At 41.8% G+C, this 16,508-nt stretch overlaps 2 protein-coding genes across 2 annotated transcripts in view; both read right to left on the bottom strand.

The window, feature by feature from the left end:
- LOC122775837 (Fanconi anemia group A protein homolog) overlaps positions 1-10,972 on the bottom strand; it is a 30,284-nt gene extending 19,312 nt beyond the window's left edge. Inside the window, exons 1-8 of the mRNA XM_044036037.1 lie at positions 10,752-10,972; positions 7,033-7,145; positions 6,751-6,835; positions 1,565-1,710; positions 1,353-1,448; positions 836-912; positions 471-586; positions 169-340 (exon numbers count right to left, since the gene is read on the bottom strand). Coding sequence (XP_043891972.1) covers positions 169-340; positions 471-586; positions 836-912; positions 1,353-1,448; positions 1,565-1,710; positions 6,751-6,835; positions 7,033-7,145; positions 10,752-10,812 — 866 coding nt within the window. The 5' untranslated portion in view covers positions 10,813-10,972. The remainder of the gene's footprint in view (positions 1-168; positions 341-470; positions 587-835; positions 913-1,352; positions 1,449-1,564; positions 1,711-6,750; positions 6,836-7,032; positions 7,146-10,751) is intronic.
- A 3,833-nt stretch (positions 10,973-14,805) lies between these two features.
- slc10a3 (solute carrier family 10 member 3) overlaps positions 14,806-16,508 on the bottom strand; it is a 2,743-nt gene continuing 1,040 nt past the window's right edge. Inside the window, exon 1 of the mRNA XM_044035964.1 lies at positions 14,806-16,508. This exon is cut by the window's right edge and continues 1,040 nt beyond it. Coding sequence (XP_043891899.1) covers positions 15,410-16,508 — 1,099 coding nt within the window. The 3' untranslated portion in view covers positions 14,806-15,409.

Raw genomic sequence — 16,508 nt, 5'->3', positions numbered from 1 at the left:
CATTCGCGTAATAGTCCGACTTCATTCTCCAAAGCACTTTTCCGTCTTTAGAATGATCCGGAAAACTCAAAATAAAAGAGACAAGTTCAGTCAAATCCATATTCTTTCATTTTGGATTTGAGAACACAATCAAACCTTTCTTACGACTGAGATTATGAAGTAAACAGTTAAATGTAGTGAGACCCTTCAGTGAAGTAAATGCAGTAAAGTGCTTTTACTCTGAAATCAAAGAGGAACTCACAGAAGAGTGCGTCGTCGAGGACAGAGCGGCAGAGCAGAGACGATGATGACGCTTCGCTGCTCGACTCAAATCCAGATCCCACCAAGACCCGGAGCAGCACTGAAACACAACCACGGCTCCTCAGCGTCAAACACTAAACATCCATCAAGGATAATAAATCGATCGTTCTCATATGTTTGAACCCAGGCGTCGTCGCGAGCGACAGAACGCAACAGGAATCTTTTCTTACGAGACAACACTCGCCGTTGGATGTGTTTGGTCTCCTCCTCTTCCTCCAGAGGAGGCGGAGTCCAACTGCACAGAGCTTTCAGCCGCGACGCCAACCACAGTCCGACGCCGTCGTCACTGGAACAAAGAACACAAATTCAGTCTCTCTCTCATCCACAGGGGGGCGCTATGACACCGGAAACAGTTTGTTGTTTATCCTTATTACTTATTATATATCATATTACTATTTCTTTCTTTCTTTCTTTGGTGACACGCATAGACATGCATTGCATTTGTTGTTACAGTGTATCTGTTTAAGATTACAGATTAAGTGAAGCTCTGAAAGGTTTACAGTAATGGAGACAGCAGCGTGAACTGCTGCGTCACCTTTGGAGGATGAACGTGAGGGAGAGGAGGCCGTGACTGTGAAGATGGTACAACACCTCCAGACTGACTGTCTGCCTCTGCACACAAACACAGTCACACAGCTGCTTTCAAAGTGAGGACATCTGGTCTCTGGAGAGTGTCCACAGGGACTGGAAGAGAGCTCGTTTACATGTTAAAGGTCGAAGACAATAATTCAGTTTTCTTTACGTCATCATGTAAAGACTTTTAGTTAGTGTGACTAAAATGGAGCTCGCCTTAGTCGGACTAACATATCTGGATCATGTGACTCATAGTATGCATGTGTACGACACAGGCTGTTTTTTTCTGTCACATGAACTCTACATGCACACGAGCTTACAGAGAGGTACAGCGCCACCTACAGAGGCGGAGTCGCATGTTCTCCTCAGACTCTGTACATTGTCCGATTGTCTGTCCTCGTCAGGCGACGACCTCAGCTCCATTAAACTGTGCATGTGAACGCTGAACGTGTGTCACACACACACACACACACACACACCTGGTCAGCCCTGTACTCCTGCCACAGCAGTTTAGGACAGAAGACTCCCTGGGACATCAGCTCCTTGCTGGACTCCAGCAGGACACACAGCTGGACCTGAAGCAGATCAGAGTTCACACTAAAGCAGGGCTGAAAGTCTTCCTCCATGAATCCACTGATCACCCACCACGAAATGAAGATGAGTAGAAGATGATGTGACGTGTCATACTCACTCTCTGAGAGGAAGTGAGCAGCTCCCGCCTCTGTCCTCCTCCTCCTCCTCCTGCGATGATCTCCTTCAGCCTCTGCAGCGCCGTCGTCACAGAGAGCGCCACCACGGGGACGCCCAGCTGCTCCGCCTGACGCCTCAGCTCGCTCACTGTGTGTGTGAGTGACAGGCAACATTGGAAACTTTCCATGGGAGTAAACTGGACATTTTCAAAACTGAAGGTTGGGAAATAAAATATAGATGTCCAGGGTTCCCACACCTCAAATTCAAGGACTTTCCAGGACCAATTCCCTCAAATTCAAGGACTGAATGTGCTGACGCAGCTTAAGGTGGGGGGACAACTTGTCTTCGTCCATGATGGCGTCCTCTTTTATTGATTTGCTTTGCATCTGGACAATGGATTGTCGTCTGGATCTTGGTCAAAGTCTTACACTCTTTGTCTTTTGTCTTTTGTGAGAGAGAAATCTTGGAATTTTCATCTCCCAGACGTGACGTCGTCATTTTCTCTCTTTTAACTTTACTCGCTCATTGTCAGAGGTGAGTAGTAACGCGCTACATTTACTCAGTTACAAATACTCAAGTAACTCCTTGGATAAATTGTCATTTTAAGAGTAGTTTCAGTGCAACATACTTTTACTTTTACTCGAGTATATATATCTGAAGAAAGAACGATACTTTTACGCCGTTCCATTTGGCAAAGTGATGCTCGTTACTTGATTTTTTAATATCTTGTTTTATTACATACGTGATCTATTTCTCTCGCTGTTGGCTGTGGCTGACAAAATCTTGCCAATCAAATGCAGCCAGTTGAGTCACATGACAAGTGTTGTCATGTGACTCCGTGCCACAGCATCTTCTGTTAGCCGCTTAGCTGTTCGCCGCAGATTTTGGCTCAAAGTGGACTTCCTATTATTCTTCTTTAATTGAAGAAAATAGGAGTAATTGTAGAACTTTCTAGCAGCCAAAGTCATTTCCTTTCATTCTATTTATCTGTTTATTGTTGTAATTGGTATCAAAGCACCGTTGCACTTTAAACTTAAAGTGCCTTTAAGGTGCATTGTCAAAGCCCTTCTTGTTATATATTACCTTCGTACGTGCCTTTGCATTGATCTATCATCAGAAGCTGTATGACTTGTCCGTTTTACAACCTAACTTCTAACTAACTATCTACTAACTGACTAGTCTAACTGCTGTTTAACTGCTGTCTAGCTACCGCTAACTGTGTGTGTGAAATAAACCTTCAGAAAGACAGTCGAGTTGTGCCTGGTTGCCCCTTCCAGAAGGGATTATTGAGCTGAAAGGATCGGCCAGTAAAAATCTGAGAGGGGTCTAGCTGCAGACCTGCACTGTCAGGACCCTTCGTTGAAGACCTGCACTGTGAGGTCTCCTGCACTGTCAGGACCCGGAAGTTGATTCGAAGCCTTTCAAAATAAAGGCGACCATACCGGAAGCATATATTCAAAATAAAAGCTAGCATACTTGAAGCACGTATTTTTCGTTCCCCATGTGAAGTGTGAAGACGACGAGGTGGGTAACAGTCAAGTGACAACAACTTTGCGTCATACGAAGAAACAGAAACAGTCTTTATTCACTAGAACGTTATGTTGCACACTATATATTGTCCTGTAAAGTTATATTAATTTGAAAGAATCGGGTTTTGGACTTTTGGGTAGTTTTTAGCGTTGTTATCGTATGATAGTGCTCACTGCAGAGATGCATATTTCGATCTTAACTACCGGCACTACGCCGAAAGTTGAACGCTGCAGCGGAATGGGTGCAGGCGAATCAACACTTGTTTGCAGCCAGAGTGGAGATGCCTCAGATTTTGAACATGAACAGCACCCAAACTGATGAGACTGCGCAGGAAATGTGAAAGCTGTTTGACACAATGGATCCGAATGAGGAAGAGAGAGAATTAATTCTTGAGCCTATTAAATTTATTTTTTTACCAGATTGAAGATATGTGGCTCTTCTGTGAAGAGATTATGGACAAACGAGGGTACTTGGCGTACTCTGATTACAAAGAGTAGAAAGAAAAAAAAAAAAAGTTAAAATTGTGGAAAAAGTTGTTGTTGTTGTTAAAACACTAATAATTAAAATCATTAAAAAAACTGCTTAGAAGATATTGGTTATCTGGGTCATGTAACTAGGTATTCAGTAATTCACTTTGAATACACAAAGCTAAGTTCATTTAAAATCATCAACCCTCACACCCTCCATGTGGTTCAACAGCACAAGGTAAGAACGTAGCACAAACAATATTAAGCAATTATTAAATGAATTATGAGGTGTTATAATTGCAAACAAACATAAGATATGCCTATATAAAAAAAACAAGTAAATCAATATGTAAATGGATCCAGCAGTGCAGGGGGCTACATTTTCAATGATAAATAATGGTATAGAAGCAAAGAACAGTCAGCAATAGGTTGGAGTGTAGATGCATTATGCCATCACACATTAAGGTGTATTTATAGAGATGTATTGTTTCAATATGAATTTGTAGTGCAGACTAAACTAACAGCTGTCCTTTTTGTGAATTATATTAAATTAATATATTGCATGTTTTGAGTAGGCTAATAATGTTTATAGGGGATCATAACAATAGCTGTACATCTAGTTTGCACTGATTATCTGTAGAATAACCCAAGAAGTGGTCATAACGTTTTGTATTTTCTTTATATATAGATATATCTATATATCTATATATGGAAAGTTTTTTTTTTAAATCTCTTTCATTAAACACATTGATACACATAAACATATTTACATTGTAAACATAAAATAAAGATCCAAGAAACATTGGGAACGAAAAATATGTGCTTCCGGTATGGTCGCTTTTATTTTGAAAGGCTTCGAATCAACTTCCGGTCCTGACAGTGCAGGAGACCTCACAGTGCAGGTCTGCAATGAAGGGTCCTGACAGTGCAGGTCTGCAGCTAGACTGTCTTGAAAAATCTGGACAATAATCACAGATTTGTTTTCAGCACTGTAGCCAGGCTGACACAGAGCCACAGCTCCACTGAACCATCTATTTCTTTAACACTGAGCAGTGATGACTTTATCAACGTCTTTGTGAATAAAATAACATCAATTAGAGAAAAAAATGGATAATCTCCTCCCTCATATTGGGACTGACTCATCTTCTAGCACAAGAGCTTTAGAAGCACCAGGTGCACAGTTAGACAGTTTCTCCCCTATAGATCTCCCTGAGTTAACATCATTAGTTTCATCATCTAAGCCATCAACGTGTCAGTTAGATCCTATCCCCACCAAACTGTTTAAAGATGTGTTTCCTTTAATTAACAACTCTATATTAACTCAAATTAATCTATCCTTATTAACTGGATATGTGCCCCAAACGTTTAAAGTAGCAGTTATTAAACCCCTTCTAAAAAAAGCGACCCTTGACCCAGATATTTTAGCTAATTACCGACCGATATCTAATCTTCCCTTTGTCTCTAAAATCTTAGAAAAGGCAGTTGCCAATCAATGATGTGAATATCTGCGCATTAATGGCCTGTTTGAAGATTTTCAGTCAGGTTTTAGATTAAACCATAGCACAGAAACAGCACTAGTTAAAGTTAGTAACTCAGATAATGGTCTAGTTTCTTTACTTGTCCTGTTAGATCTTAGTGCTGCATTTGACACCATTGATCATGATATTCTACTGCAGAGATTGGAGCAGACTCTTGGTATCACAGGTGCTGCCCTCTGCTGGTTTAAATCATACTTATCTGATAGATTCCAGTTTGTTCACGTTAATGATAAAGCCTCACTACAAACACAAGTTAATTGTGGAGTTCCACAAGGCTCAGTGCTTGGGCCTATACTTTTTACCTTATATATGCTTCCTCTAGGGAACATTATTAGAAAGCATAACATACACTTTCATTGTTATGCAGATGACACACAGCTATATCTATCGATGAGGCCGGATGAAATAAATCAGGTTGTTCAACTCCAGGAATGTCTCAGAGACATTAAGTCCTGGATGACCTGTAACTTTCTACTTTTAAACTTTTATACTCGGCCCTAAACACCTCAGAGAAAAACTTTCTGCCCACATTGTCACTTTAGATGACATCACCCTGGCTTCCAGTTAGGAACCTTGGAGTTACTTTTGACCAGGAAATGTCTTTTGATTCACACATAAAACTAATTTCCAGAACAGCCTTCTTCCACCTGCGGAACATTATGAAAATTAGAAACATTCTGTCTTTACAGGATGCTGAAAAACGAGTTCATGCTTTTGTTACATCTAGATTAGATTACTGTAACTCCTTATTAGCAGGATGTTCTAACAACCCTTCAGTTCATTCAAAATGCTGCAGCACGAGTTCTGACATGAACTAGAAAGACAGACCATATAACTCCAGTATTAGCTTCTCTACACTGGCTCCACCCACAGTTTAGATATAAATTTAAAATCCTCCTCTTCACGTACAAAGCACTTAATGGTCAGGCCCCTTCATACCTGAAAGACCTAGTCTTACCCTATCATCCTAATAGACCACTTAGGTCACAAAATACAGGTTTACTTGTGGTTCCCAGAGTCTGTAAGAGCAGAATGGGAGGCGGAGCCTTCAGTTACCAGGCTCCTCCTCTTCTGTGGAACCAGCTCCCAATGACCATTCGGGAGGCGGGGCCTCTCTCTGTATTTAAAGTTAGACTTAAAGCTTTCCTTTTTGATAAAGCTTATAGTTAGAGCTGGTTCAGGGAAACCTGGACCAGCTCTTAGTTATGCTGCTATAGACCTAGACTGAACCTGGTTTCTCTGCTCTCCTTGATGTTGTCTATGTACAGACCTGAGATCATGTATGTTATGATTTGGCGCTATACAAATTGAACTGAATTGAATTGAATTGAATTGAAACTTTCTATCGTTTTATCTATCGTAAAATTATCCGTAACATTTCTTGTTAATTCTCAATAATTCCCATGGAAAACTTCCAAATTGGAATATTTCCAAAATTCCCAAACTTAAGTTTCCATGAAACATTTTGGAAATTTACTGGGGAACTTTCCGCCCCTTTGCAACCCCAACGATGAGCCAGTTGAAGGTCGAGACACTGCTGCTTCAGTTTATTGGAGGACAACAACAGGCACTCCCTTCTGTGTCAGACTTTGAACTTTGACCTGCATGAACCATCAAGAAGGTCCTTGTGAAGGTTTGGACCAAACACTCACCCAGCAGTGATGCTGCAGCAGCAGAGGAGACACCTTCAGATACCGCAGCTCCCTGAACACACACTCTGCTGTGGGGTTTCAAAGTCTGGAAAAATACAGTAGAAGGAAACTCACATTATTAACATTATTAAGAGGTATACATGCATATATGTGTGTGTATACATATATACGTATCAATACACGTGTATATGCAGTGCTTTAAAAAACTTGTGTTAGTTGTTCCGGTCTCTTTCTCGGTCCACAGATCTGTGATTGTCATCATCCCTGCGTGACGTCACTCACCTCCACCTCCCTGAGGAGACCACTGAGGTTCTGCTGCTGCTGCAACAGTTGAATAGCTGCGTCCTGCAGCCGCCGACCATTGTCCAGCTTTGGCCTCTTCACCACGCGACCAGCTGGAAACACAGGGAGAACATATTTATTTATTACAAATTAACTTGGGCTAAAACAATTACTCAAATACCAAATTAATTGTCAACTATTTTGAAAAATTGACAATTGACAAAACTTGTACATTTTCATTTTTTTTCAGTTTCTTAAATGTGAATATTTTCTAGATTCTGTCATTTTTCAGCTTCTTAAATGTGAATATTTTCTACTTTCTGTCATTTTTCCACTTCTTAAATGTGAATATTTTCTACTTTCTGTCATTTTTCAGGTTCTTAAATGTGAATATTTTCTACTTTCTGTCATTTTTCAGCTTCTTAAATGTGAATATTTTCTACTTTCTGTCATTTTTCAGCTTCTTAAATGTGAATATTTTCTATATTTTTCTGAATATTTTCTACTTTCTGTCATTTTTCCTTCTTAAAGTGAATATTTTCTACTTTCTGTCATTTTCAGGTTCTTAAAGGTGAATATTTTCTACTTTGTCATTTTTCAGCTCCTTAAATGTGAATATTTTCTACTTTTTGTCATTTTTCAGCTTCTTAAATGTGAATATTTTCTAGTTTCTGTCATTTTTCCAGTTTTAAATGTGAATATTTTCTAATTTCAGGTTCTTAAATGAATATTTTCTACTTTCTGTCATTTTTCAGCTTCTAAATGTGAATATTTTCTAGTTTCTGTCATTTTTCAGCTTCTTAAATGTGAATATTTTCTACTTTCTGTCATTTTCAGCTTCTTAAATGTGAATATTTTCTAGTTTCTCATTTTTCAGCTTCTTAAATGTGAATATTTTCTACTTTCTGTCATTTTCAGCTTCTTAAATGTGAATATTTTCTAGTTTCTGTCATTTTTCAGCTTCTAAATGTGAATATTTTCTACTTTCTGTCATTTTTCAGTCAATGTGAAGCTAAGTTTCTGTCATTTTAAGCTTCTTAAAAGGTGAATAACTTTCTCTCATTTTTCTTCTTAAATGTGAATATTTTCTAGATTCTGTCATTTTTCAGCTTCTTAAATGTGAATATTTTCTACTTTCTGTATTTTTCACTTCTTAAATGTGAACATTTTCTACTTTGTCATTTTTCAGCTTCTTAAATGTGAACATTTTCTGCTTTCGCTCAGTTTTTAATTATTAAATGTGAATATTTTCTACTTTCTGTCATTTTTCAGCTACGTAAACATGAATATATTCTATTTTCTGTCCTGTTTTACCTACCCAAATGTGAATATTTTCTACTTTCTGTCATTTTTCAGCTTCTTAAATGTGAATATTTTCTACTTTCTTTCATTTTTCAGCTTCTTAAATGTGAATATTTTCTACTTTCTGTCATTTTTCAGCTTCTTAAATGTGAATATTTTCTACTTTCTGTCATTTTTCAGCTTCTTAAATGTAAATATTTTCTACTTTGTCATTTTTCAGTTTCTTAAATGTGAATATTTTTTAGTTTCTGTCATTTTAAGCTTCTTAAAGGTGAATATTTTCTACCTTCTCACATTTTTCAGCTTCTTAAATGTGAATATTTTCTACTTTCTGTCATTTTGCAGATGACACACAGCTATATCTATCAATGAGGCCGGATGAAATAAATCAGGTTGTTCAACTCCAGGAATGTCTCAGAGACATTAAGTCCTGGATGACCTGTAACTTTCTACTTTTAAACTCAGATAAAACTGAGGTCATTATACTCGGCCCTAAACACCTCAGAGAAAAACTTTCTGCCCACATTGTCACTTTAGATGACATCACCCTGGCTTCCAGTTCCACTGTGAGGAACCTTGGAGTTACTTTTGACCAGGAAATGTCATTTGATTCACACATAAAACTAATTTCCAGAACAGCCTTCTTCCACCTGCGGAACATTATGAAAATTAGAAACATTCTGTCTTTACAGGATGCTGAAAAACTAGTTCATGCTTTTGTTACATCTAGATTAGATTACTGTAACTCCTTATTAGCAGGATGTTCTAACAAGTCTGTTAGAATCCTTCAGTTAATTCAAAATGCTGCAGCACGAGTTCTGACAGGAACTAGAAAGACAGACCATATAACTCCAGTGTTAGCTTCTCTACACTGGCTCCCCATACAGTTTAGAATTAAATTTAAAATCCTCCTCCTCACGTACAAAGCACTTAATGGTCAGGCCCCTTCATACCTGAAAGACCTAGTCTTACCCTATCATCCTAATAGACCACTTAGGTCACAAAATACAGGTTTACTTGTGGTTCCCAGAGTCTGTAAGAGTAGAATGGGAGGCAGAGCCTTCAGTTACCAGGCTCCTCCTCTCCTGTGGAACCAGCTTCCAATGATAGTTCGGGAGGCGGACACTCTCTCTGTATTTAAAGTTAAACTGAAAACTTTCCTTTTTGATAAAGCTTATAGTTAGAGCTGGTTCAGGGAAACCTAAACCATCTCTTAGTTATGCTGCTATAGAACTAAACTGCTGGGGGATTTTCCGGTGGTACACGCACATTCACTCTCTCACACTCAGCATTTGATTATGACTTTTTATATGTCATTAACCTTGTCTCTTTCTCTCCCTAGTTTGTGTCTTTCCTTCCTTCCCTCTCTCTCTCTCTCTGTACTCTCATCATGCAGGTTGCAGGATCAAGATCCAGTTTCCGAGGCTACGCTCATCGTCACCATTATTATTATTTTGTAAATTAAAAAGTCGATATCAGTAACTGTATAAACTTGTAACCTGATACAGTTGTTGTGTATCTGCTGCTGGTCTCCCTCTCTCTCTTCTGTCTCTCCCTCATCTCCCTCTTGTCCTTTCTCTCCCCCCATTTTCTGTCCCCCACCTCTCCACTATCCCCCATTTTTCCTTTCACCCCAACCGGTCGAGGCAGATGACCGCACATCTCTGAGCCTGGTTCTGTCAGACATTTCTTCTTCTGTTAAGAGGGAGTTTTTTCTCTCCACTGATGCCTAGTGTTTGCTCATTGTGTGAACTGTTGGGGGTCTCTGCTCTCTTTGATGTTGTATACAAATAAAATTGAATTGAATTGAATTTAATTGAAATTTTTCAGCTTCTTAAAAGGTGAATATTTTCTACTTTCTGTCATTTTTAAGCTTCTTAAAAGGTGAATATTTTCTACTTTTTGTCATTTTTTTGGTTTGTAGACAAAATTAGGCATTTGAGAACGTCATAATTTCTCAACATTTTCGAATATGTTGTGGACCAAAATCGAGAGAATCGCTCATGAAAACAATCGATAGTTGCAGCCCTAACATTAAAAAATAGTTTGTGACAATACTACACAATTACACAAAAGTCCCTAAAGATGCACTTTGGCTACACAACAGGACATAGTTGACAGATAATCTAGATGGAATAACACTATATACACATTTGTTACATAGCCACGAAAACACACACACGGAGAAACATGAAAGACGACGCTGAAGTTAGCCTCCGCATGCTAACTTCAGCGTCGTGCATGTTATGGTGTAACTCGGCATTAGCGACGTGCAAAGGTTCAGTCCGCATGACGTGACGTTGAACGTCGTCTCAGTGAACGTCGACGCACTGTTACATATCATAGGATAACAAAGCAAACGATTCAGATAACCAGATTCAGATAACCAGATTAAGACGTCCATATGACAAACTCACCGAGGAGGCTCGACACGGTCCTCTCCTGACAGACAGACTGACACGACGCGTTGACTGACATCTTATTTGTCAGTGTTTAAAGAACGTTTATGGACAAAGAGTCGAATTCCGAGACACTTTTAGAATTCAATTTGAAGCATTAACGTCATTTATGAGGTTTTAAAACGGCTAATTTTGTCGCTCTGTTACCGACGACTCACTTCCTCCTCTATGTTTTTGCCTCGCGCTCTTCTTGTTCATTGGTCCATTCGACAGCCAATCAGGTCAGCGCCTCCTCCCCCAGCCCTCGCCCCGCCCCCGCCGTTTGGGACGAAGGTGAACTATACCGGAGTTTTAGAAAATGTAAAAACTCGAGTCTATCCCGGAGTTTTCCAGTAAAGTATGTGAACTTTACATCATTATATACTTAACATACTGAGATATAGAAGTGCACATTAAGTGTTCACTTTTATTTCTAAAATACAAAAACGAAGTGTTGTTTGTGTTTATTTTTCAAACGCAACTTTACTGTATCCATTATATTCGCACACTATAATGCAGCCAAAGAGGACATTTTGTAAAACTTTATTTTGTTTTCTGTTTTGTTTTGTTGTTTTCACGACTCTGATTGGCTAGCATGGCTCTGTGCTTCAGATTGTTGCTATAAATATTTGGCCTTGACCACTTTGAACATCACACACACTGGAGTTGTTGATCCACTGCTGCCTCCATCACTAAGTTCACATGTCTTATTTTGTCTCTTCAGTGTTTGAAATCCTTTGTTCAGAGTTATGTCAGTAATGCAAAGTGACCACACGAGGCAGCTAAAATCACTGGTTTTCTCTGTGGACTTTGGTGTGGGAGAGTGAGTGGTTTACAGACTTCTGTCTCACAGTGAGATAAAGACGTGAACGTGTTCCATTTAGACGTCGTAGACTCAAACCCACACAGATTTCTGGAGGTGAAAATCTGTTCATTTTCCACCCAGACTTCAGTTAACCTGGTTTATAAAGTATGCTGTGAATGCACGTTCATGAGTATGCAGGGCGTTTATTTGTAGGTGTGACAGAAACATACCTCACGTCGCCAACTTCTTTATTGTGCATTGGTTTGAGGAGATGCAGCCGTCGGCGGTCTCAGTGGGGTTTAGGACGTGCAGGATTTAGGACTCTACGAGTCGCAGCCCTTTCATCATCAGATCTGTGGATCCTGCAGACAAACAGTTGTTTTGACTCACTCCAGGTGTTGCGTGGCATTTCCCACACCCTGACACATCACCACTGTGAGGCCGCCTCTGGCTCCGCCCTGACCCCGATGTGCAGATCTGTCCAGTCATCGCACATTCTCTGGACTTCCCAGCTTCGCCGCAGCGGGCCGGGATGTGGGAAAGCTTGTGAAAGCTTGATGTGATGTGTCCTCATGAATTCTTAATATCACCTCCTATATTGTGCCACTAATATGCAGGACGGAAATATAACCAGGGGCTGAGTGCAGGTCTGTGAACAACATGACACACACACACACAGACACACACACGTGACTCGTCACGAGGCAGAAGGAAGAAGAAGAAGAGGAACTGATAAAGTTTGTGTGTAAGATTGAGGTCACGGTTAGTCTTAGGATCAGGTTACATAACACTAAATATGACAGGGACCAAAATATTTAACCCAACAAGAGACAGAGGTCCACCACAGCTTATAATGTAAAACAATTCTAGATAAAGTTTTGAATATTTGAGGACGCACTCAATCCACATCAGACCATAATATATCTTCATTAGGGCGAATACATGAAATCAAGCCCGAGCCTTCAAGTCTCAGGCTGATTATCGAGCTGACGGATTCATGTGTTCATGTCATCAGAGATTGTTGTTGATGTAGTGAGTTTGAACAGGGGGAGGATCCAACTGCAGGGCTTTTATTGTGTTGCTCTGTCTTTAAAAACATGACTCATCATCTTCTCCCACAACAACATTTGACGTTGACTTTGTCGCCGACTGAATGGAGTTACGTTCACACCTGTCAAATATCAACTGACCGCTCTGTGTCTTCACAGTCAAAGACGGACGAGGAAGGAGGTCATGACTTTTCCCCTGCTCCCGCCTGCTCCCCCCTGCTCCCGCCTGCTCCCGCCTGCTCCGCCTGCTCCCTGCCCTCCCCTCCTCCCTGCCCCCTGCTCTCCCCTGCTCCCCCTGCTCCCCCTGCCCCCCTGCTCCCTCCTGCTCCCCCTGCTCCCCCCCTGCTCCCCTCCCCTCCTGCTGCTCCCGCCTGCTCTCCTGCTCCCCTGCTCCCCTGCTCTCCCCTGCTCCCCTTCTCCCTCCTGCTCCCCCCTGCTCCCCCTGCCTCTGAGAGCAAAAGTGAACACAGTGAAGAGAAAGTCAGGTTGTTCTCATAAACAAGGCTACTGTTAAAAATAATAGATCAAATACATTTCATACATATGAACACAAGCTCACATGTTGTGTGAATCAAAATTCAGCAAATCTGGAACCACAGAGTGTTCTTGTTTGTTTGTTTTATTTCATTTGTTAGATGTAACAGAAAAGAGGAAGGAGGTCATGACTGTGACCAACACTGAACACAGTCAGGACAACGTCAGGCTCATGTTTCATAAGAATAATAAAACATAACAAACAGAAACACTATTGATTCATGTAATGAAGTGAGAGCAGCCATGATGTTAATAAACATAAAGTGACTTGAGGTTTGGTTCTGTTCCTGTTGAAAATCGGTCTATTTTAGCTTTTCTCTGTGTTTTGGGGTAAACAAACTCAAACTGTCAAAAATCGTTTGAGGCCAAATACAATTACAATTGGGCAAAGATTGAATACACTAAAAAAAGGATCATCCGTAAAGAACAGTTTAGTAGAGGAAGAAGGCCAGAGTGTGTGTGTGTGTGTGTGTGTGTGTGTGTGTGTGTGTGTGTGTGTGCGTGTGTGTGTGTGAGCGGCCACAGCAGAACAGAACACAGTGAAGTGAAGTCAGCGCCTGGAGGTTTTACAGCTGTGTTACATTCCTGAGCGGAGCTCAATCTAACCTGCTGCGCCACAACAGCACATCACAGCCATCGGAGGACAAATCAAACAGCCACTTTCTCCTGCATGTACGTCTTTTACTTTGAAGAATACTGCTCACGTCTGAGTGAGTGTGCTCACTTCCTGTGTTTGTTTTACTGCTCAACACAGAGAAGTTGATAAGAAGTGAACCTTGTTCTCAGGTGCAGCAGTTTAGTGAACGCAGATAAGCAGATAAGCAGTGACTCCACATAATCTTTATATTGGGTCACAAACACAAACGAGTCGCAGGAAAACACATTTCTTTCAAAATGATATGAAAGGGATCAATAAATCATTTTTTTTCTTTTACTTTAAAATGTTTATGAATTTAAAGTCATTTGGGGTGAAGTTCTTTTGTTAGTCCAAACCCTATTGAAAAAAATGTCCATTTTAAATTTTCTCTGCTTTCTTTGACAAACTAACTCAAACGGTCAAAAATCTTTTAGGATTAATCTTAAAGTGAATCAAAATTCGGCATAGATGGAACACACCAATTAACCATTGCATCAACAACAGTGTTTTAAAATGTTTTTATCTATCAGTCCTTATATCAGCTGTAACTTGAAGTACTTTGATAATCCTAATGTAACAACATAAAGTCCACCACGTCTTCGGCATGGGTTCCACGACGGAAACTGAAGTTCAGAAACCGCTCACTCTCACACACCAAAGTCCATCGAGAAAATCAGTGATTTTAGCTGCTGCTCCTCTGCTGCCTCGTGTGGTCACTTTGTGTCACTGAGGTCAATCTGAACAAATAAGACATTTGAACTCAGTGATGGAGGCAGCAGTAGATCAACAACTCCTGTGTGTGTGTGTGTGTGAGTGACGTTTAAATCACTGATATTCTCTGTGGACTCTGGTGTGAGAGAGTGAGTGTTTTTCTTTTAGGTTAGCTTGTGGCTAAAAGCTGGTGTCCCTAATGGCAGCCATGATTTCAGAATCTCAGGCTTTTCCCAAGCAGTAGGGGGCGCTCACTGCACACTTTTGAAGTGTCCCTTTAAACCACTGACAAAAATCTGCTTCAACAATGTTTTTATTGACTTTTTCTTCCGATCGTCTGCAATATTCAAGTACATCACAAATTCTTAAATCCAGGAAACACTTTGAGTATTAAACACTTTAAAAACATCGGCGTGTTCCCATTTGATTCCACTTTGACCCCGCCCCCCCAGCGCGACGCCCCTCCCCCCGCCAACCGCTGCACGGACAGACCGGGCTAAGACACATGGACCTCTTGTAAACATGAAGATAGAAATTTTTTTTTTTCCTTTTCTTGATTACAAAAAGTAATCTGGTAGAAAAATATCTTTTCTTTCATAGGTATTTCTCTCCGTAGTAATATTTACACCGAGTACCTCACAGTATAATTTTGATTTACAAAGTACATTGTGTAAAACAAACACAAAAAGGTCTCATCGGGGGGGGAAGGCATTTGGTTTTCACGAAAAGTATGAAAACGACAACAAAAGAATCACAGAAAGGTCCGTTCGTCGTCGGGTTTTTACGACAAAGGTCAAGACAAGAGCCACGATTGTTGGTGCAAAGAAAACAAACGTCCACAGGTTTGAAAGAGTCCGTGCTTCCAGAGAGAGTTCCACAAACAAAAACAACGTGGCTACAATCAAGCGTCACTCCTTGGGACTGCGGAACCGCACAACTTGCGCTGGGCAAAATACCCGAGAACGATGAGCAGCATCTCCGACGTGCTGCTGAGCGCCACGATGAACGGCGCCTGGGACGCAAAGTCTGCTTCCACCCTGCGGAACGACAGCTGCATGACGGCGAGCGCCAGCAGACTGTTCTGCACGCCAACCTCAATGCTAACCGTCTTACTCTGCGGCAGGGCCAGGCCTGTCAGTTTGGCCAAGATGGCGCCGACCACCAGGCCCAGCAAAGGCACCGTCACACCAACCGCCACAATCTGGGGCCGGACGTTGGCCAAGATGGACGCGCCCATCTGGTAGGCCATGAAGATCCCGCCCACGATGAGCACGAAGCTGAAGGGTCGTATGAGTGCCAGTAGGACGCGCGTGAGGGCGGGCAGACGCAGCTTGACCAGCATGCCCAGCGAGATGGGGATAGCGATGAAGAGGAGCGTTCCCAGGATCTTCACAAAGGGCACGTGCAGAGCGGCGTGAACCCCCAGCAACCGGCCGTACAGGGCTGAGGACAGCGGCATGGCTGCCACCGCCACCACCGTGGACACCAGGGTCATGGAGATGGCCAGGGTGACGTCGCCGCCCAGCAGCAGGCTGTACAGGTAGCCACCACCGCCGCCCGGGGCGGAACAGGTGATGACTAAGCCCAGGGAGAGAGCTTTAGGCAGCGAGGCCAGTCGGGACACGCAGTACGCGTACAGCGGCATCACCAGGAACTGACCCAGAACCCCGAGGAGCAGGGGCACGGGGCTCCTGAGGAGGCCCCGCAGAACCTCCGCCTCCACCTTACACCCGAAGGCACACTTGTTGACAAAGATGAGGGGCAGCAGCGCAAACAGCACCGGGTTCTCCGAGAAGTGGGACAGACCGCTGGACTGGACGAGCCGCGTGACCGGGTCATCGCCGTCAGGTGCCACTCTAATGGAATAATCTGTCCTCTCTTCAACCAGAACCGGCACCGAGTCCTGGTCCAAGTCCAGTAGCTGGATCTGCAGCTGAGCGCGGCCTGGAACCCCGGAGCGGATGCTGATGATGTAGCTTCTTGTGGGACCGGCATGTTCT

This window comes from Solea senegalensis, linkage group LG10, assembly GCF_019176455.1.
Source record: "Solea senegalensis isolate Sse05_10M linkage group LG10, IFAPA_SoseM_1, whole genome shotgun sequence".
Lineage (NCBI taxonomy): Eukaryota > Metazoa > Chordata > Actinopteri > Pleuronectiformes > Soleidae > Solea > Solea senegalensis.
Note: the sequence above shows the minus strand (reverse complement) of the source record. Positions and strands in the feature narration are given on the sequence as shown.